The sequence below is a fragment of the Gigantopelta aegis genome, chromosome 10, assembly GCF_016097555.1.
Source record: "Gigantopelta aegis isolate Gae_Host chromosome 10, Gae_host_genome, whole genome shotgun sequence".
Classification (NCBI taxonomy): Eukaryota; Metazoa; Mollusca; class Gastropoda; order Neomphalida; family Peltospiridae; genus Gigantopelta; species Gigantopelta aegis.
The window spans coordinates 84,745,128-84,769,667 of NC_054708.1; the positions used below are offsets into that span (position 1 = coordinate 84,745,128).

At 33.8% G+C, this 24,540-nt stretch overlaps 1 protein-coding gene across 1 annotated transcript in view; it reads right to left on the minus strand.

Annotated features, from left to right (window-relative positions):
* The window catches only part of LOC121382596, a 62,114-nt gene that overhangs the window by 11,666 nt on the left and 25,908 nt on the right, over nt 1-24,540 (minus strand). The window contains exons 2-5 of the mRNA XM_041512110.1: nt 20,468-20,703; nt 2,633-2,683; nt 2,256-2,314; nt 1,212-1,306 (exon numbers count right to left, since the gene is read on the minus strand). Of these exons, the coding sequence (XP_041368044.1) occupies nt 1,212-1,306; nt 2,256-2,314; nt 2,633-2,683; nt 20,468-20,690 (428 nt within the window). The 5' untranslated portion in view covers nt 20,691-20,703. The remainder of the gene's footprint in view (nt 1-1,211; nt 1,307-2,255; nt 2,315-2,632; nt 2,684-20,467; nt 20,704-24,540) is intronic.

Consider the following 24,540-nt stretch of genomic DNA (forward strand, 5'->3'; position numbering starts at 1 on the left):
ACCATATATTTTTAAAAGCTAAGTGTCCCTGCATGAATGATCAAAGAGAACTATCAGAAAGCAAGGTGACTGTTAAGCCTAATTACTGGTCCCATCACACCAAGCCTCTGTGTAGAAAACCGGTCGATGCCCATGGATGAAGAAACAGCACCTACATGTGAGTTATTGTTCTTGGAGATCACAGGACCAATACTTATGATAATAACACTTGGAGGTGAGAGAGGGTCACATTGACCAGCCCAGACAGGTACACGACTATTAGGAGAGATGGGTAAAGAGAAAACCCCACTGATTTACCCCCCTGTCTGACATGTAACACAAGACTTGTCACACCTGTAAACCAACAGCAATTTGTGCAGCAGGTAACCAATTGTGTTCCTATAGGTAACTCATTATTGTGTTATCTCTGTACAAAGAGTAACGTACAGTGTTACAATGGTACTCACTGTAAGACAATCAAACACACTGACTGCTGCTTTCACAATTATACCAAGTTCCACTTTACATGAACATGGGAAAAAGGTTCATTCTTATTTCAAGGAAATACATTGTTAGTGACCTGGACAATTTCACCGAACTATTGTCCACCAAACTATCTATTAAACTCTAAAAATGCAAAAAGCTATTTATTCTCTAACAAAATAACAAATATGACATGAAATAATTTTTTCAAATTAAAATAAATTTTGCTAATTGTTTTTAAAATTTGCAACTGGTAAATTTGACGTATTGTCAAAGAAAGCTAGCCCTTGAAATAGACATATTATTATATCTCAACCTGTTGCAAGGAGCCTTGTAAAGGAACATCACAGAGGCAGATTTTGATAACACATAATTTGGATTAATATGTACTGTCCTCTTAAGAGAGGTGGCTTCTTAATACAGGTCGGTTTGTGAGATATTAGCCGATTTGTGAGAATGGCCTCTTTTGATTGCTTAATGGAGGTTAATATGTACCATATTGCTATATTATTTTAGATAATAGTGAGGTGACATTTTAATGCTGAGGACGAGTTGATCACATTTAAAAGATGGAGATTGTTTTAAGACAATAGATCACAGAACTATTAGAACTACTAATAACTATAATTCAAAATTAATCAATTGTACATAAAAATTGGAAATTGGAATCATTTGGGTCAAAATAGAATTTCAAACAAGGGTATCATTAAAAAAAAGATTAAGATAAAAACTGTAAAAGTGTAACTTACAAAGAGAATTTCTCGTCAAAGTGTGGATTGTTGGAATCCATGACGATCCCAGTCTTGCATCGTGTTCGTCGCGTATCATCGGGAACAAGAGACATCTGGAAACAGAGCACACCACATTACACATCATAATAATACCACAATCAAATAAATACAAAATATAATATTTGTCTTAATAAGAGTACAATGAAACATTGTATATCTGAACTTTTTTTTTTTTAAATATGAATTCTAGAAATGACAAAAAATATATATATAATTATGTTTTGACAAAGAGAAATATTTTCATTTATATAGAACATGACTATGAAAGTACATGTCACGTCCCACCTGATGCAGCAAGCTTGGGTTAAAGAAACTTGTTAATGGTAAGCTTGTGTGTGGCAAGCCAAGATGAGGCAAAGATGCTACTTTGTGTGTGACACTCAGTACTCATGGTCATACCACACTGGAAACATTAAACTACCAATGGACATGGTACACTTAACAACACTGGACAAATCTGATGAGGAATTAGGCTTAATTGACAAGCTACTCTATGGGTTGGTCCAAAACTCACCACACTGGAAGTGTGTGTGTGTGTGTGGGGGGGGGGGGGTGTAATTTGTTTAGTCAATAGATACAAATTCAATATAATAATAAAAATTGTAATATATATGCACATTAGCAAAAAATGTTGTTTAAAATGTTGAGAGCACATCAATTGATTAATTAAATAATCATTGGATATAAAATATTTGGTAATTCTGACAGTCTTCAGAGGAAACTGACTACATATTTCCATTAGCAGCAAGGAATCTTTTATACGCTTTTTACCAAATACAGCACAGTTCATTTGACATGGGTTTTTACCAAATACAGCAGTTCATTTGACATGGGGTTTTACCAAATACAGGACAGTTCATTTGACATGGGGTTTTACCAAATACAGGACAGTTCATTTGACATGGGGTTTTACCAAATACAGGACAGTTCATTTGACATGGGTTTTTACCAAATACAGCACAGTTCATTTGACACGGGTTTTTTAAAAGGTATAAATTTTACCTTTGCATAGGCATCACACAGTGGTTTCCAGTTAGACGACAGGTGACGGCCTTGGACGACTGAAATAATAATATATATTACACAATTAACATCAAGAAATCAACAAACAAAATAATTACAAAACAAAAATCTCAATAAATTTAAAACTATTATTTAAAAATATTTACCAATATAAAAATAGCAAATTATTGATTACAATAATAGTTTTATTTAATGAAACACTGTAAACCAATTTAATTATCTTACTGTAACAATTAAATAAACAACTGCTCATATAAAATCAAACATTTATATTATGTACCAGTATGTTAATTTTGTATATCATATTATGGATATTGCATTTATGAATATTATATTATATAGATTTATGTACTTACCATGAACAGTTAGAAGACCAAAATTCATATACGCCGATATTTTCAACTGACCTGAAAGTAAAAAAAAAAATTAATTATATATCAGACAAAATATTAACTGCATGTTTCAATAAATGACAGAGCACACATAATAATATCATCTTCAGCACAATACTGCACATTTGTTTTAACACAGACATATGCCTCACCTTTCTGAAAGAACACAGATCTTCTGGTGACCTGTTCCTGAGATGAGTCTGTATTTTGACTCTCAGATCCATACAGGACCATTCTGTTATGGAGGTAATAGTTTAGTGAGATAGAAAACTGGGTGGAGGATGAGAGGTGGAAAAGAGGACTACTCGGTGTGGATCACTAGGTTCTCAATTGGTTATATATGGATGGAGTAAAACTATTCACACAGCTTGCTCTAATTACTGCAGTGTTGTTACAACACATGACAGCTAGGGATTCTGGCCTCACCCAGTGGACAGTGGGATGTGTGCTGTACTCTGATTGGTTCCCAGCAGGGAGCTGACTGGGACTGGCAACTGACTGTTGATTGGGGCTGGCAGGACTGATTGACTGATTGATTGACTGATCGGTATGATTGGGTGTGGCAGGATGTTGCTGGAGTGTATTGGATGGGTGACAGAACACTGATATATACTGGTGCTGTACTGTTAGTCCAGCAAGTTGACACAATATTGTTCACCTGTTTCATTATCATCACAGTCAGTGGATGACACTAGATATTTACTGTGCAGTACTGTTATGAGTGCTGTGAGAAAAAAATGCATTGAATTTGTGGCATGCCTCTGTTCAGTGCTGCTAGAAAAAGTATTGAGAGGAGTGTATTGTAAAATACTATGTGTATTGAGGAGTGTATTTGTGACATTCCATACTGTTCAGGAAGCATTGTTCCTACTGTTATAGAATTATTGATTGTGTGGTAAGAAAAGGAATGTTTGTTTCATGACACCAGAGCACATTTTAAACTACAGCTATTTGGTGTCTTAAAAATGGTGGTTATTTCATTTCATAAGACAGTGAGAGGAGACAGTGAGAGGAGACATTTACTGTTGTCACATAGGCCAATCCAAGCAAACAGTAGCAAGGGATTTTTTATACACTCCTTCCCATAAACAGAATAAATATTGCTTACACATAATATTTTTAAAACCCAATTATATTTATAAAGTAATCTGCAAATAACAAAATTAATGATTAACGAATTGTTTATGTTTTATCTTTATTTATGTGGGTTTATTGGTATCTGATCCAATGTCTCAGTATCTTAGTATGTCATTTTACAAATCCTCCCACTGGTCTGGTTGGTTGCTCTTGATAACGATTTAATAATTAAACTTGTATAATAAAAAAAAACAAAAAAAAAAACATATTAAATATTTTTTGTATCTATGAAAAGCACATACAAATTAACAATTCAAATAATTTATTTGAATATTAAAATTATTCTTTAAAATGCAATGTTTTTTCATTAATATAGTCTTCCTTTTGACCAATCAAGTTTTTCCGATTCACTGTTTGAACAAATCAAGGCTAGATCAAACTGTCCAATCAGAATGAATGACACATCAGATGTTGACAGATACGATAGATAACTCTCATTAACAGCTGATAACCAGTGTTTTCAGTTTTCATATCTGAAACCTTTTCAATTAATTTCAATCTCTGATTATAAAATATTTGTTTTACAGCTTGAACCCATATACTCATAATAAAAATCTAACAAGATTTTTTTTATTGTTATCAAACCAATTACTTTACAAAAAATGCAATAAGATTTTTAAAGAAATATCTTTCTTTTCATTGTCTCTGATGAATATCAATTGACGTGCAGATTCCAGAAAAGAACTTTCCTTTAAAGTAAATCATAAAATGCCAACAAACCCCATAAAAGTGATTTTTATTACTGAAATCAATATATCACCTGGAGAAGTTCAGTTAAACCAAACTGACTAAACAGCTAGGTTATTATCACTGCCAAAATACAGTGCATGCGACCGATCTAGCTACAGCCAATCAGACGACAGCGATGACAGCAGGTGTGTGTGCCGTGTCTCTAACACAAACACCTTGCCACCAGTACCTGTCTCTCGTTACCCGCCAGGTGAATAGACGCACCTGCACCTGTGAGCGGCAGTTTGTCAGGTGGACATCTGAAAACAGGTAGGCCCTGTGACAGCTATTAGGACAATAGTGTATTGAAACACATTCAAGTCTGGTGGAATGTCAAATTTGTCTCAATGAAAAACTACAAATAAAATATTAATGACATAGGCCATCTAAATAGGCTGTGCACCTGACGTGTGTATCATTGGATTTATGTTGCTTTCAAATAGCCTATGTACCTGTTAGGGGATAACACTCAAAACAGCTGGTTAATATGTAAAACTAATGATATCAGTATTTATTTATATATATATATATATTATTTTTTTTTTACTTTATCCATCTATTTTATTTATATATTTACATTAATGAAAGGTTCTTTATTTGTTTAGTTTATATAATTATATAATTAGTCATGTAAATAAATATATTTGACATTTATTTTCATCCAAACATCTATTATTTATATATGAACATATGAAAAAAACCTGCAGATTATTCAGAAAACATGCAGAAAAAAAAGCACAGCCTGTTGTAAGTGACCAAACTCAATAAACCTATAGATAAAAGTAACAAAAGACTGATTGCAGACACAAACTGACATCAGATTGGAATCGGGTACACACTGATGAGTACTGTTAGTACTGTAAGCAAGCATGCAGCTTGATTGACACATGTCCACCCCTTGACTAACCAAACAGTGGCTGCCAAGTCATGTTAGACTGAACTTCTGCAACTTTTCACTGCTAACTATTGTTCAGTCATAACCACAGGCAACACACCACAATTTCAGTTAACCATCTGTAAACAGTGTTACATACTCTGGCAAATGAGGTTACATTTAACAATTTACATTGTCTAGACAAGATGCATTGAAACATCACTAATATGGTTTGATTAAAAATGAAATGATTACAGTTTTGTATGATTAGTCACACCAAGTATAGCTGTATCAAACAGACCTAAAACATGTACGGAAAAGATCAGTTTAAAAAATACACTGATAGCCATTAATACAAATATTATAGCCACTTAATTTAAATGCTCAATTTTTATTCAAAGTTTATTAAAATGGGGATGGTAGTTGGTGAAATTTAATTTTTTATTATATATTTTTAGGACATTGTTAATATTGCATATTAGCACAATTTTTTTTTTTTAAATGTAGATTGTCCATTATCCTCAGGGTGAAGAACAACAAAAAACGTAATAAATGTAGTATTGCATTTGGCAAAATCTTACTGTGCTACAATTTCCACACATTTGTTACCTGGTGATAAGCATGACATGAATATTTGTAATAAACTCCAGTTATCACTCGTATTGCTGGATAACATTGTTCAGATGACATGCATTAAAAACAAAATTCAGCTAACACTCATCTGCGTTCCCTGGACGTCTATGTCCAGTCTGCTGTGAGGAGAATGTTAGTAGTATGCACTGATTATCACTGGTAGGGGGCCTGGCTAGTATTAGTTTGTGGTTTGTCCCAATGTCTGACACTATCACAAGAAGATAAGCATTAATGGGCGACACCAAACAGGGGCTCAGTCTCTTGTATTGGCCCCTAATACCTCACTGACACAACAATCATTGAGGTTAGTCGTATTTGCTGATAAACACAGTGTTATATCTTAGCTATGTCACTACCATGAGGTCAATATTTCATCATGATTCTGTGTAACAGGTGTAAAACGTGCTGTAGCTTTAGTATGATTACTGATAACGTTAAGTTGTACTTGGTGTTACTATGTCTTGTGACATTTTAATCTTAAATAATTATAATGTTTATGTATTAATGTGGCCATTTCCTCCTTTTTTAAAAACTAATATCGTCCTTCATTTATTATGGTGTCAGACAATAACTTATTAATTTTTATTTAATGAATGATTAGACTAAATCAGTCCTTAGTTTAAAAAAAAAAACACATAATAAAAAATTTAATAATTCTTACATAATGTTATGTTTTAACTAAAAAGGTGTTGTGAAGATTTGGTTTTAAGACATTAATCCTACTACAACCTAGTAAATGTACAAAGGGAGGAAATGGAGTAATGGGTAAGACTATACAGACGATGTAACATGTTTTCTGCTAACAACACAAATTACATGATTTAATTAGTAACTTAGATCATCTTAATGTTTATACATGTAGTAATTCAAACAGGATTTATAATAATTAATAACATATAACAATTAAAAATGCTGACTTATGTTACAACATTTGGCTCCAGAATCAAGAACATCTCTTTAGAACTCTTGACAGGATCTTTAATAAAAACTTCCATACTCACTAATATGACCACACCACAGCACTCTGTCAAAGAACTACAACTGAATGATTGAATGCAAGCCACTGACTACAGGATTTCAGCTATTAGTCTGCCCCTAACAGATATCCATTGGTCCCTAGGGGCCAGCCAAGATGGAACATCAGGACATGATACTAAGATAACTCAATTTACCACCAGACCAGCTACTACCTAGATCTACATAGTAATGGTAGGGGAGTAATCTAAGCCAGTGCTGCCCAGCACACAGCCCCTCTCTGTAGGACTAGATCTCTGCACTGCCTGCTAGCGACTAATGACAATAAAAACATGGCTGGTCTATTGGAAGCTAGTTGTCAGGCTGGTGCTAACCGTGGAGCTAACCTATGGCCCAATCTTCAAAGGTAGAACACATACCTACTGTTGTCTACATCCAGTCTCGGGTCTGGTGGCTCACGTTTGATGTACAACTTAGCTACGTGGTGTTAATTGAAAACACTTTTTAATACAGAGACACTGCAGTGGGAAAATGTACAATCTTAGGTAGCTTAAAATACAATTAGTAATGCTGTTGATTTTAGAATCTTTATTTTAGACCTAATAAATCAACGTCTTTATTAATAGTAAACTGAAACAAATAAATGAAAATATGATCATAATACAGGACTAACAATTGACTTGCAGAATCAATATATTATCAATCAATATTAGCAAATGGGTCATTATCAAATGCTATTTGTTTGTGTGAAGTTAGCATTATTTAGTAGCTATAGCTAATAAACTGTGATTACACTAACATTAACATATTCATTCTGAGGTTATCAACATGTGAGGTTTTTTATTTACTGTTAACTACAATATTTGAAATATTTTACAGCAAATTTAACTTACCGGTACCAACATTACTTAGAAAATAGCTATGGGATACAACACCACAAATAAAGTGTTGACACACATGGTTTCCAAATGAATTATAGCAAACAAACAACCTATAATAGCAAATAATAAACATTATAAAGTGACTCATACATTACAATTCTTAAGAAAATACAATTGATTTGGTAAGAATTGACAATAAAAGGAATAAAATGTATTAGATACCTCATGTTAGTTGTTTTTGGGAGTGGATTTTTATTTTTTGTCTTTTTTACATTACATGATGATTTAATATAAAAAATAATATAACGAAATATTCTATAATGGTTTCATACATTATCCATACTAAAACAACTGTTTAGTCTTCAATATGGTTAATAAACATGACTCATATTAACATGCTATGAAGTATTGGACATACCTGTTGGTTCATTTACAAATTTCTTTATAGCACACATCACTGTAAAAATCCTTAAACCATTGAGTACTCTACAGTTATAGATATTTTGTGTCACAGATACGTTCTTGCCAGATGCTGGTAAACTATATGCACCTCAAACTGAAACTGTTCTACTTATATGAGGTACTGGTAGAGTTAATCCACACTCACAGGTGAGGTCAATATTTACCTGTACACTCATTAAGGCCACCAGATGTACAGTGAAGCTAAGAGAAAACCACAATTAGTGTCAGTAATGGAATTAGTCCTGATAGTCACACAACTGATCTTTTTAACATCCATAAACCAGGCCACGATGGCTGATTACTGCCCTTTGTACCACCATCCAGTTTGTTTGTTATTCAGTGTTATTGGAACGGTATTGAATACAGGGATATTTCGCATGGTGTCGGGAGCTATATACCTGTATGACACACCCCGCGATAAATACAACGCCTGCCTGACCATCTGTGCAGATGTTCGACAATTCAGTCAATGAACCATTTATTATTTCCACCTTGAGTGTGATAAACTTTTAATTGTGAAAATAAAAACATTCATCAGCTTACTTAGAGAACTATTTCATTGCTTGCATTTTGACATAATAGCTATAACAGTGAAAAATAAAAACAGTTCACAGTTCACTCAAAGACCCATTTCTTGTTTACACCTCAAGTGCAATTGTGAAAAAAGATAAATGGTTCTTCTCTGTGTATAAACAGGTGAATTGTGGATTATCTGTGAAATTATTTCTTTCATGGCTGCTGATGAGTTAAAGACAGATGGATGGACTGATGAGTATGTTTAGATCACCCAACAATGCCTTTAGACTACAACCACTTAGCTCTTTATCAACACCACCTGTGTAGCTCTTCCAGATAAGTAGGATGAAATTTCATTCAGTTAATTTTCAAGAACTTCAAACAGGATTATTCCCTCATTCAACTTTCTTTTTCATAACTACTCAACAAGTACTATAATCATAGTTCATATTAGTTATAACATTTATATTTAATTATAGCTAATAACTGAATTAAAAATAGAAAACAGTTATCAAGAGGTATTGTCATATGACATTTACAAAAACCATAAGCAAACTGAATAGGCAAAGCCGTTCTCACATAAGTTTGCAAAAACAAATGTTCACATCCAGATAAACGTAAAAGAAATAACAGACAATACTTATAATTAAATTTGAATCATACTTGCTAATAATAATATATTGTAATGAATGTAACATAAATTTAATTATATAATTATACAAACAAAACTGTTTTATTATTTCAAATCATTCCTATACTTAAAACCTTTTTTTTTTGAAAGACCCAAATACCATAAGCTAGCTTTAAATGTCTGTGCAAGAACCTTGTTTTGGCAAATTTATTGTCTATTAATATATCATATTTTTTTCTAAATTTATCCATTCCCTTTAGTTCCTCCCAGTTACCATCTAGTAACAATATTTCTTTTACCAGATTTTAAGGTGACATTTTAGTATAAATTAGATAACAAACATCTAATATGTTTAGTAATACACAGTGCAATATGCAAATTACCAGTCAATACACTGAGGAGTACACAGTGCAATATGCAGTTTACTAGTCAATACACTGAGTACACAGTGCAATAATATATGCAATATGCAGATTACCAGTCACTACACAAGGTAATACACAGTGCAATATGCAGATTATCAGTCACTACACAGAGTAATACACAGTGCAAGATGCAGGTTATCAGTCAATACATTGATCAATACACAGTGCAATATGCAGGTTATCAGTCAATACATTGATCAATACAGTGCAATATGCAGGTTACTATCAATACACAGTGCAATATGCAGGTTACCATCAATACATTGATTAATACACAGTGCAATATGCAGGTTAATATCAATACACTAATAGTACACTGTTTTACCTGCATGAAACAACCCCCACCCCCATACCCACAAAAGTTTAGTTTAATGCAATTTATATTACAGATTTAGTTATTATTGTAAACAGTATTAAAAAACTAACATTGACTTGAATATTTTAAATTACAAGTTGATGAAAAAAAGTATAATATCAAATAAATACATATGGTATTTTCATATTTGTAAAAATTATAATTTTCAGCTTATTATATTTATTTATGTAAGAAAAAGTCATCAAATTAATATGTATGGTATTATTGGAGATATTTTAGTGAAAATGTTTATAATACACTGTGTATCAAATCATAACACTTTCATTCATACAGGCTAGAACAAAAATTGTAAAATTAATTTATAGCTTACTATTTATTTATCTTAAGTGTCATTTTTAAATTGCAAGGCTGAAATATAAATTATAAACCTATCTGAAGTGAAAATATAAATTATAAATCTATCTGAAGTGAAAATATAAATTATAAACCTATCTGAAGTGAAAATATAAATTATAATCCTATCTGAAGTGAAAATATAAATTATGAACCTTTTTTGAAAGCAAAAACCAAACCAAAATGTATATATCTGCTAGATTATGAAAGAAGAAAAGTGAAAGAACCAACCTTCACAGAACGTTGACAGGAGCACCATGGTGGTAGGTGTGAGCACAGGTAGAAATAAAGTAACAGATCACGTATCAACAGCAAGCACCGAGAAGCATTCCCACAATTCCTTTCTGTCTAAGCGAGATTGTTCACCAATAGGGAACACTGATAGGTGCAGTATTGCTCTTGGTCGACTAATTAAACACAGATTTGACTTGTTATGCTAAACACAAACACTGATACAATGTCAAACAGTTCCAGATGTGCCAGATAATATCCACAGACCCATGTGACTAAAAGACATCATCAGCCAATCGGAGATGACCATAAAATGACAGGAATCAACCAATAAAACACAAGCTAACAGAAATACCAGAAACATCCCATATTTCACACCACTTAGGAATTCCATCTATTTTCAGGTGAGCAAAAAATTACCTGGAACAATGGTGCCAGGCAAGGGGTGTGTCCCCTCCACAGGCCCCTGCCAGGAACTGGATCCCTGATGTGGTTTTTAACACCCACTTGTAGGGAGAGTGGCCCCTTTGATTAAAGCAGGGTCCAGGTAATTCCCTTTATCACACCCTAATGACAAGTGTGTTGTTTCTGTAATGGGGGTTTGTGGGGGGCATCTGCTCCTGCCTGGAACCCTCCAGGAACCATTGTTGCAGGTTTCAACAGCTTTATTATTAACCCTTGTGTGCTTTATGGTGCCCTTCAAAGGATGCATATTGTGGTGTATGCTTCACTTCACATGTCACAGCTAAACTGTAAGAGTTATAGTTTGAAAATTAACTCTTTTGTTAAAATATAATAGCAAAACTTTATAATATTAAACAAACATCACAAATGTTATAAAGAAACGTTGTTTTAAAAATAGTGGTAATTTATTTATGTTACAATAATATTGCAAAAGCAAAAACAAGTTATAATTTTTAAAGTTGTTATTAAAAGTGTTAACAATAAAACACAACTCTTTAACTTAAATTTATCAGTTTATTTTTTACATTAAACAATTTAATTTACAATTTTTCATATTACCCGGTAATAAGACATAAATGTTTTACTACTGACCAATTTATATTTAATAATTCTGTACACAGATCAGAATTTGTTTTTATTAAAAACATTAATTTCATGCTACTGATAAGTTATTCTTTCTTTCCTTTCTCTAGTATCTGTTGCTTGCTTTATTTTATGAAATTAAGAATTTCCTTAGCCAAAAAACAATAACAAAATAATTATAATTTTAAAAAAAACACTTTATTTTTTGACAAATTCATAAATTCATGTTTAACAAAATAAAAATTTCAAATATGAAAAATAGAATCTTGTACAGATATGTTTTCAAAGAGCCTTATATCTTGAATTTATTTCTTGTGATATTATGTTCTTCAAAGAAAAATCTTAAAGTTGCTTAATGGCCAGTAATATTTATTTTTCTTTCTTGTAAAATGTAATACAGTGTACAGGACAGCCGTGCCTGAACCTGAGGTAAATGGATATGTGAATGTATGTGAAGTCAAGTAAATATGGGTGAACAGTATAGCCATATTATTACTGAAGATATGTTGTTGTAATGAAAATTCTTAACAGTAGTGTCACAATATGAGACTTGCCATTTTGATAATGCACATTGAAAGAAAAAGCACCCAATTCTGTTTATTTATTTTGATAATGCACATTGAAAGAAAAAGCACCCAATTCTGTTTATTTATTTTGATAATGCACATTGAATGAAAAAGCACCCAATTCTGTTTATTTATTTTGATAATGCACATTGAAAGAAAAAGCACCCAATTCTGTTTTTGTTTTTTTATTACTATTTTGTTTTGGCCACCTGCCTGGTGGTGAGACTGTGGCACACACAAATCTAAAATCTTCTTAGTGTCACGTTAAAATATCATTCTTACAGGCTAATCCCTCTGTTCATTAACATTTGGTGGTCTAATCAAGATAATCTTACAATATTCACACCTCCACATGAGAAGAGCTCAAACAACTGATACACTCATTGTGTTAAACTAAACAAAGAACTAGTGCATTATTTTATTATTCATCAAATATAGGGATATGTCGAAGAACTCTATCTCATCTTTGAATACTGTACTAAAACGTGGACAATTTGCAGAGCTAGGATGGTAAAGTAACTGCTAATTTTCTATATTTTAAATTATTATTTCTTTGTACAAATTATATCAAATCAAGGCTCAAGCATTCTTTCCTGGACACATACCTCAGTTATCTAGACTGTCTGTCCAGACTTTAATGGTTAGTCAGAGATGTCAATATATAGTGATCTTGACCTCTGCATTACGTTGATTAAAAGTTTATCTATTTTTCATTATTTTACAAAACATTATTAATACAAGCCTTGGAGGTGTATACAAGTGTGGAAGCAAAGTGAGCTTATCTGTTCAAAATGTTTCCATAAAGGCACACAACAGAAGCTTGTTATCAGTTTTGTTTTTAAATATAAAATCGTTTTTAAATAAAAACACATTATAACTGCTTACAAGTTACAACATTTTTGATACTTAGCATATAGGAATATTCAATATTTAATGATATTCAATATTATTAAATATAACAATATTTTATATCTTAAAATGTTTTTGACAACTCGTACTGAAGAATATTCAATATTTAATAATTAAATGTCTTTTTTCAGTCAACACCTGTACATTTATTCAAAGTGCACACAGAGCAGTCTAATTACATGCATTTTTCAGCACACTGCCAATACACCAGACAGGAGGTCTCACTTACAGAAGCGTGGTGTGACACCAGACTACTGCTCAGCTGGTGGAGGTGTAAAAAGTGTGGTGTGACCATGTGACACCACACATCATGGAACTGGCCAAGCACCGTGATCAAAGAAACAGTTTGGTCACATGGTGTTTGGGTACCGGTGTGTGTGTGTGGGTGTTGGAGTGGGTGGCTTTTAGGTGTGATATATGTGGATGAGTGGCATACATGGTGAGGCTAAAATCTGGTGGTGTGATATTAGTGTTTGTGGAGGTTTGTAATACACATCCTATTAGACCGGATGTCTACACTGGCAACAGTCTCCTGAACAGGTCTGTGTAACTTTAAAGTGACAATAACTTATTATTTATTAGTTATAGATTCTGAAATATTCATTTGTGATGTATATTAAAATTACACTAAAATATATCAAAACATGTGATAATGTTTAGATATCAATTAATCTGTAGAATTAAATGAAAATACACCTTAACTGCATTCATAATGTAATGACAGATTTTAAAACACTAAATTATTTACTTTTGCGGCCTATACAATTTGTTAAAATAATTGTGTAGATATTTAAAAAAAAAACATTTGTAATGTGTTCTGTTTTATATTTTATTATAAAATCATTGCCTAATGTTTAGCATTGACAACAGTCAAGTTACAAAAAAGTAATAATTGTTCAAACCAACCACAGTTATTATTACAATTTAAAAATAAATAATATATATATATAAAAAGGGTCAAAATTCATAACCACTTATAGTTTGCTGGTTTAAGTGAATATTCCCCATATAGCAAAGTTTGACACTTACATTAATACTGTTAACAATTTTCATTGCAAAAGCGTATCTGTAATTATGGTAAATGTCCTTTCTTTCTTAACTGATTTAGGTTCCCATATCCACCTAAGGCTCAGGCATGTCCGTCCTGGGCACAACATAGATTTGACACCTGACATTCATGAGTCTAAATAAAAGGGGAATGATATTTAGAGTGCACTTTCCTACAATTATGAGATATAGACTCGAATAGACTTTACAATAACTAGAGGAACACAGGTTAGATGGGCTGCTCTAAGTATGGGAATATTAATAGTTAGTTTTATTAATTCCTATTCATTATTGTAATTTATTACTTCCATGAGGCTTAAATGCAGTTTTATTAACTACATAATGTAGCAACATAAGTACAATATTTACTTTTTGTGACTGTTTTTCTAGAATCGAACACTCATGCACCCTTTAATTTAGTTACCTGGTGGATGGAAAAAAAGTCACTGGAAAAAAGTCAGACATCCATCCAATACATTCACCAAAACTCATCCATCCATCCATATTTATTACTAACAGTACCATCCTATGAAACATTCAAATTTAAAGTCACAAGAATATACCGGTAGTAGTTATTATAACAAATTAAAAAAAATTATAAATTCAAATGGGGTATGATCCTCTCATACAGCACTTGCCTATTGTCTGCTGATCCACAGCTAGCCCTGCACATCCTTACAGATCCATCCATATAGCATTAATATTATTCATGGCAAGACATGCTTACAGATCCATCCATATAGCATTAATATTATTCATGGCACGACATGCTTAGAGATCCATCCATATAGCATTAATATTATTCATGGCACGACATGCTTACAGATCCATCCATATAGCATTAATATTATTCATGGCAAGATATGCTTAGAGATCCATCCATATAGTATTAAAGCCGCACACCCTAGTTCCATCCAGCGAAAATAAATTATAATTTAGTTAATCTACAAACCTGTAACACACTTAGATCACGTTTTTATCAAATGGAGTGAAAAAGCAGGTTTTATATCAATAAATACCATGGGAATTCCCATGTCCCAATTGCTTGAAATAATTTTGAAAGTTAGTATTCTGATGTCACCGGTAGAAGCACAACAATGCCTACGTCACGACAAATTTCACAGACTTGGGGTGCGTTCGTTTCACCTCTCCTGGACATGTTCCAACTGTTCTGTCCTGGTTGTATCCCCTCTCCAGATATCGTAAGACTTAGCAAAATTATTGGTTTTAAGGGTTTGTAACGTTTTGTATTGAGACACTTACTTGTCTGAACTTTATTGTTACTGAAAATGTTCACGAACTGTGAAGAAAAATCTCACAAATGAACAACAACAAATCGGATGTTGATTGCGCGAACCGTGCACGAGAAAACAAACCGAACAAAAATGATAACGGTCACGTGATATACCAACGTCTGTGACATTAAAAATAGATTGGACCTCGCTTGCTTAACGGTTTTTTCTCGACAACACATTTTGTGAAAAAATGCAAAAAATGCATTTCGTGGTTTTACAAACATCAGTATTACCAAAAAGCACTTCAGGTGAATGGAAATGTGTATTCTAAATAATAAAATGTAAGTAAAGTGCAATTTTATTTGTGAAAAATGGGGTTTAATAGCGAAAAACAACGCCGTAATGGTTAACAAATAAACGTAACTAGGGTGTGTCCCTTTAATATTATTCATGGCAAGATATGCTTAGAGATCCATCCATACAGTATTAATATTATTCATGGCAAGATATGCTGCAAAATGTATTTAAACAAAACAATAAAACAAATATAACCAAGATGACACCCAACAAAAAAACTCTATAAAGACTGAGCATGAGTAGGTGGTAATATTATTGATGTTCACCATGTTCACACTGTATTACTATCAGATATAGTTTCCTCTCTGCCAAATGATAAAATGGAAAGAAGGAAACAAAGAAGGAAATAAATGGAAAGAAAGAAATAGATACTAATAGTCATACTTCATCAGCTGTCAAATAAGTCACAAACACACACAACTCACATCTAAGGCTAGCTCTGGCACTCACTAAATTTTCAATCTCAAATTCCACAAACAAATGGCAAAATAATGCATATAATAAATGATATTGTAGTAAAAAATAACTGGGTTTCTGCAATTTTTAAAATTTTATTTAAATAATTTTGAAAAATTATTGGCTAGCTAGCCCTGTTTTAATATCACGACTTTATTGAAGATTAATCACACATATCATCATCAAAAATATCCAACTCACCATACTCTACAGTGATTAGATCAGTCAATATTCCCTCTTTTTTACTTTTTCTTTTGTGTGTGTGTGTGTGTGTGTGTGTGTGTGTAGTATTTAAATATATAAAATAAAGAAAAGATCAAAATGATGTGAGTTTCCAAATAAACACACTGAATAAGTATTGTATCACTATGGACATATGTCTTGTGATGTTCTGACACCACCATTAAGGCTGAGACTAGGAAACTGGTGTTAATGTAACCTGGAAACTGTAACCTGTACATGTTTATTAACGTGGACAAGATAACAGAATATTGGTGTATTTATGTTTATTAGTACAGGTAGCTACACCTGTGTCAACATAAAATGTGCTTGGAGATCTGATAGGTTATTTAATATTCACCTGTAAATTCCTAGATGGAGAAGCCGGCCAAGGACGGCACCTGTGCCCAGGACAGGCATGCACTGCAACAGTACTGCTCTGAATGTGAACGTAAAACCCTATGGCCTGACCTGATATGTGCTTTGTGGTAGTGTCTGGTTTAACACATTAAACATGAAGGACTGAGAACTAGCTCAGTCAGTAGAACACTCAGCTGAGATGTGTAGGTCAAAAGGATCGAACCCCCTGGGTGGACCCATTCTCTGATTGGGTTTTTCCAAATCCAACCAGTGCCCCCATGACTGGTATATCAGACCATGGTATGTGCTGTACTGTCTGTGAGAAAGTGCATATAAAAGATACCTTGTTTGTAGCAGAAAAAAAAAGTATCAGGGTTTAGCTAAGACATTGTTTCAGAATTTGAAATACAATAACTGATGATTAGTAAATCAATGCATTCTAGTGGTGTCATAAAAGAAACCAAACTTTATCACTTAACAGGGATATCTAGTGTCTGTATGACTCATTTCATCATTTCACTATAAAATGTCTCTACAATTTGTACATTTTACTAATTCCCTGACATTTGACAGGCTAGAATTTTATTTTCAGATTTTCTGAGCCAACAGCAACACAGCCACTTACAGCTGTGTATGAGCTAACTTGACAAAACCCTGACTTTCTCAGCATAAAGATTAATACAAGTTTTATTGGACAATTAGTAACAGTCCGAAAACTCATGTCAGTTCAAATGCCCATTCATTTTAAACTGTGCTTGCTCCAGAGTAATGGATTACATGACAGGGTGTCACATGTCTGTCAGTGGGAGATTATTGGAGTTTTATCAGAGATCTCCAAGACAAATTAGAACAACTGCTGGTGATGAGGGGGGAGGCCTGCTGAGGAATGCTGGCATCATGATCTCCTGAGAGAACCATGGTGTGAGATCACTCATTAGAGAATGCAAACAGAGTTAGCTCCCCTTGTACAGATGGCAAAATTTGTGAGCAATCAGTCCAAATTTTAATTTTACAAGGTAATTAATTACTATCGATGACAGAAGCTCATTAAAGGCGGTCTTTGGGGGATAGATGGAGATAAATTTGATATCAGTTGATAAGCAGAAAATCTTGCATACACCTGTAGTTCATATTTAAGCTGACTTTTATTACAAAAGGAAAACTGCCGTACAATTATTTTAGAACTTTGAATGGTAGGAGTTAGAAATATATTTCAAATAATAAAAACTATTATTATGTTATAAGTTAGTTGTTTGTTTTATAAGACATAGGCTGGTGGATATTTTGACACAACTCTTGACAGGACAGTGAACAATGGAAGGTCATCCATCTCACCATAACCTCATAGAAATGTTATTTAAGGAAACCACAAAAAAACCCACAAAAGAAACCAAAACAAAGCAAGAATAAGGAAACCACAACAAAGCTATTGTTGCATTAAAATGTAGGGATTTATAGACAATATCATGACATCATCACTGATGTATGCAAAACTCAGGCACTTTTACAGTACAACCAAATAAACTGAAGGAAAGAAAGTTCAAAAGTGTTTGGGGTTTTAGAACACATTGATTTATTAATCATCGGTTATTGGGTGTCATACATTTGGTAATTTTAATTTGTAGTCTTCAGAGAAAACCTGCTACATTTTTTTCATTACCAGCAAAGAATTTTTATATGCACTTTTCCACAGACAGGACAGCACATATCACATCCATTGATGGGCACTGGTTGGGACAAAACCAAAATTAAATAAGAGAATGGGTCCACTGCAGAGGTTCAATCATGGGACCAAAGCACCTGAGGTGAGTGCTAAAGAAGAGTAGTAAGGGAACAGATAAATGGTAACAACAAATACCACTTACAAACAAAACAATGAGGAAGTCAACCATGTCACTGACAGTCAATCCCACAGTACCAAGATGTAATCCCACATTGTATTATACAGGCATAACTACTCTTATGGGAATGGGAACTCTATTTACGTGCCCATATCCAAAAGGTTCAGACCACGGGTCCAGCCTCTGACATCACCAGTGGGTGGTTCCGGGGAACTCTTATAGCAAATTAAATCTGGGCCCGTGCTTATAAAACTGTTAAGAGTCCGAACTCAGTCTCTAATGACTGTCACACACATACACTTTGTATGGCGTTGTCATCACATTAGTGTCTTACCCTCTATTAGTTTCGAGTCTTAGACTCTAAAAGTTTTATAAGCACCAGGCCTGGTCTCAAATACTCCGTTATGTTTCATTATTTTTCTTCATCAATCTAGAGGCCAATGGGATATTTGAACAAAGCGCCATTTACACAAAGCAATGGTTTACTGTTGAATTGTTACACACACTATCTGCCCACTAGGAGAATATTGTGGCATTCAGTTTATCATCTAATATTAATAACACTGACTCCGTAACTGTGGTAAATTAATTCTAGTGTGAAATAGGCAGTCAAAACAAAAATACTGGGCATATTTTATTTTACTTCATACTAAATTCAATGAAAATAATTAATATTTCATGACCATCTAGTATTGCTACCTGTGACTGCTACAATTTATAAAATTGATTGTATGAGTAAGAGTTGTTTCCCTTTCCTCCATATCTTGGAAATGACCATACGGTAATCCATGTTTCAGTCTTGAGCTTTCTGAACTACCTTCTCTGATTATGTTTACTGATTTTTATTTTGTATCTATGAATGGAGATACAAAAGTATATAAATAAAGAGAATTTTTCAATAAGTACCAGTAATATATATATATTTTGTATCTATGAATGGAGATACAAAAGTATATAAATAAAGAGAATTTTTCAATAAGTACCAGTAATATATATATATTTTGTATCTATTAATAGAGATACAAAAGTATATAAATAAAGAGAATTTTTCAATAAGTACCAGTAATATATATATATTTTTTAAATTCAAAGAATCTTTGTTATCAAAGTTAAAGTTAAAGTTTATTTTATTTAACGACACTACTAGAGCCAAATGATTAATTAATTATCAGCTATTGGATGTCAAACATTTGGTAAATTTAACATATTCTAGAGAGAAAACCCATTACATTTTCCCATTAGTAGCAAGGGATTTTATCTGCACTATCCCACAGACAGGATAGCACATACTTCAAAAGTAACAGCTGAAATGGGCCCACCAATGGGAATCGATTCCTAGACCAACTGCACATATAGTGAGCGCTTTACCACTGGGCTACACCCCGCCCATGACTTTACATTGTAACTACAGTCCTCTACGTTAACTTTTCCATCTATTTTTATATTGATAGTATCAAATGTTTTAGTCGCCAAATTATAAAAATGGTAACATATGTGACGAAATTGGTCATAATATAGAGGGCTGAACCATATGATTGATTAGAAGATTTGAATCTTACCCCGACTCTGCAGGACTTTTTTCTTCTTGCCCTTGCTCGACTCGAGACTGGCATGTTCGCTGGTGTAATGCACCTGGACGGGGTAGACTTCTTCGGACCGGAGAGCCGTCGGCAGATCGGCCACTTTGAGTCGCTTGTACGGGCTGATGAGGCCGCGCTCAAAACTCGCCTTGTCTAAACTCTCACTGGACGTTATCTCTCTCCGCTTCATACAATTTTCCATTCCTTCACTGCCACTGCAACAAACAAGTATTAATTAATTAAAATATTTACTCAAAGAACAGGTGAAAAACATATTGTAATATTCTTGAAACATGTACCAATTAAGATGTTCTAAATCATTATGCTTGTATTTTGCTGTATGAAGTTTAAAGAAAGTAAATAAAGGGACATAACTTTATATGTGTAATAAAGGGGATATAACTCTGTTGATATGATGGTAAAATATGCACCACCACCCCACCACCACTTTAAACTTTAAGTTTATGGTTAGGGCCAGGGTTGAGGTTAAGGTTAGATTTAGGGTTAGGGTTAGATTTAGTTACATTTGGGGTTAGAGTTAGATTTAGGATGAAATTCCCTCTCACAAATCAATACCATTTTGGGAGTGGAGTCCGATATCTTTTCTACTTTCTTTAAAAGTCTAAGAAATATTAAAACAAATAAATATTTTAACCATACCAACATCTCACTCAAAATACTATTTACAAAAACTGAATTAAATTACGGTCTTAAAGTTTGTTCAGTCTTACCAACACGTTGGCTCTCTGTCATACACATCACAAGACTTGCACACCACACGGACATATACACTGATACTTAACGTGTCCAGCATATCACAAGTATCCCCAACACACAGACCAACATTACACATGTCCCGCATCTTAACTCTGTTCTGTGCAGAAGTCCAAGTGGCAATGAACAATAATGTTATGTTTGTACTGTCAGAAGAAAAAAAATCTAAGACCAAAAACAAAGTAAAGAAAATACCAAACACTGTTCAAAGGGTTTTCATCATAAGTGGTTTAATCAAGCACCATTAATGTAATACATTTCAGTACAGACAATCTGTAAAGTTTATCATTCAAAGATGCTTTGCACTAAAAGCTGAATTCATTGGTGCATTTTTTTTAGTTTAGTTGTGTTGCACAATGATTGAAAAGTTCATTCATCCTTTTCAGTTTATTTGCAGCATGTTTGTTTAACTTAGCTAGATTAATGTGTTTGAAATAGTTGGCGATGGGTTTCTATCCAAACACAGATGAAGATTAATTTCTAGTTTAAGTAATCCACCAAGATAAAACCCAGGTTGATATGGTTTGGTTTAAACACAGACAGACGGCCATCTTGTATCTTGTCTGAGTCATAACTGTGTACCCAGGCAGTGAAAACACTGGTTAACTTGATCACTCCAGCCCTTTGATGTTGTTTTCACATGATTAAGTTGCATGCACAGATTAGAGAAGCAATGCTGCAAAACACCCATCAGACTGAGCCAGTCTGGCCCAACAGAAACACAAACTGATCAAGGAAGACTCTGATAGGCTGGTGGCTGGTCATGTGATCACAGCTTGGACCCAAAGGGATTGAGACTGGCAGACAAGGGTTAAGTGGGTTGTTGGTTTAGGGTTAATGAGAAAACACATGAGTTAATGGAGGGGAAAATTTATGCTTTGAACATAGAAACAAATACTTGTGGTGTAAATAGTACTAATATGGGAACAGACCAGAAGGCATGCTAGAAAGATTGCAATGTTATGTTATGAAAAATATGCAAAAAGAGGGAATAAATCTTGAAAGTCAAAGTTGGACAATTTCATAAAACTGGTGTATTAGTTTCAGTAATGGGACATGGTATAAATACTTGTTTTAAAGAAGGTAATGTAAAAATGTTATATTTTGTTTTTAGTACACAATTTTTATTCTATTCTATTCATAAAAAACAATAACTTTTTTATTTGCAATATCCTTTAAAAATGTAATAATGATAGTCAATTCTAAATTAATATTAAATCTTTTATTGATCGTTTGTTTTGAAGATTAATTCTTGAATATTAATTTTTGAGAACAAATACACATTTGTCGCCAGATTTAACTATTCATACATCACTGTACTCAGTAATCACAAACTGTTATCATTGATCAACTTATACACATTTGTCGCCAGATTTAACTATTCATATATCACTTTATTCAGTAATCACAAACTGTTATCATTGATCAATTTATAATTCAATAACACCTATACATTTAGATAGAGTATTAAATAAAATGTAATTATGCTTGTGAGCATTATTAGTAAGTAATGTTATAGAAGGGGAGACTGCAGCCATAACCAGTTATTATTTAAATGAATGGAGGGAATAAATGGTTTTAATTACATACACATTTTTGTTTTAGTTTAGGACCCAGAGGTGAGAAGAAATCAACACTAAAGGCTACTTTTTCATAAGCACTATCCCCAGCCAGGTTGAAACATACCATAGCCGTGGTTACTCCACTTGTTGAGCACTGGCTGAAATGATAAATAGCTCACTGATAGGGATTGATCCTAGATTGATCCAGCATCAGGTAAATACTTTACTGGGCTATGTCCCGCTCCCTATTTAACTAAACAATACCCTGCATTCTTACTTCACTCAACAAATATCACAGGGTTACTGTACTACAAGCATTCATAGTTTAAATCAATGTACAGTGGTAAAACATGCATAGGTGGCCAGTTAGTAGTGACCAGTGGTCAGTCTAGAGCCATGCTGGGGTGGCCAGTTAGTACCACAGGTCTAAGTCTTTTTACACTCCCTCTGCACAGCAGGTTGGCCCTTGATTACCCAACACAAATTATCTGCCCTTTTTATGTGCCTGGCTGCATGTGGCTAGGCTTTTTTGATCAACAGTCTTTAATGTTGTTAGATTGGTTACTAGGGCTTCATCCAGGGGGACCCCCTGTAGAGTCAGCAGCTCATAACTTACCCCTAATATCTTCAGTACTTATCAAGGGTCTTTGATCTTGGGCTTTGGTTAATTCTAAATCACACACTTTCACTCCATATGAAATGAGTAAAAGATGGAGTAGAAGGCATTTTGTGATTAGCTTGAGAAATTGATGAGGCGTAGCAAAAAGTACTTTTTGTAGATATTTTACAACTCGGCTATTACCGGGGGGGGGGGGGGGGCGGGTAGATTTGGCTCAGTTGGTAGAGCATTCCCATGAGGTGCTCAGTTATTGGTGTGTGACTGGGGGGGTAGATTTGGCTCAGTTGGTAGAGCATTCCCATGAGGTGCTCAGTTATTGGTGTTGGTGTGTGAGTGTGGGGGTAGATTTGGCTCAGTTGGTACAGCATTCCCATGAGGTGCTCAGTTATTGGTGTTGGTGTGTGACTGGGGGGGGGGGGGGGGGGAGTGTTAGATTTGGCTCACTTGGTAGAGCATTCCCATGAGGTGCTTTGGTCATAGGATCACATCACATCGGGGGACCCATTCACTGATTAGGGTTTTCTATTGTCCGAACCAGTGTCCCACAACAGGTATAGGCAAAGCCATGATATGTACTGTCCTGTCTGTGAGAAAGTGCATTAAGATCCCAAGGTAATAATGGTAATATGTAGTGGGTTTCACCTGAAGACTGATAATTATCAAACAGATGATGATTAATTAATCAGTGCACCTAGTGGTGCTGTGAAACAAAATAAATGTTCTAACTTTGTGAGGCCTCAACAACTTAGTGGTTAAGCCTTCTGCCTGGTTGGTACTGGGTTCATTTCCCAGTAAACACTCCCACCCAGAGTGTCATCTTCAAAACAAAGCTTTGTGCAACTGACGGGAAATAACTCTTCCCTTTTTTCATTATACTCACATGGCCAGAATAAAATAAAAACAAAGCTTGTGCAATTAGGGGAAATAACACTTTTGATTATAAATGAATCTTGTTAATAAAAATTAATAGCACATATAGTGGGAAAACCTTTTGAAAAATATTCACTCTCTATACTACAATGCACCACAAATCACCAGTAGCTTATGTTTGACACATTAAACCAAAGAGTAAACATTCAGTTACCATGGTAAACTAT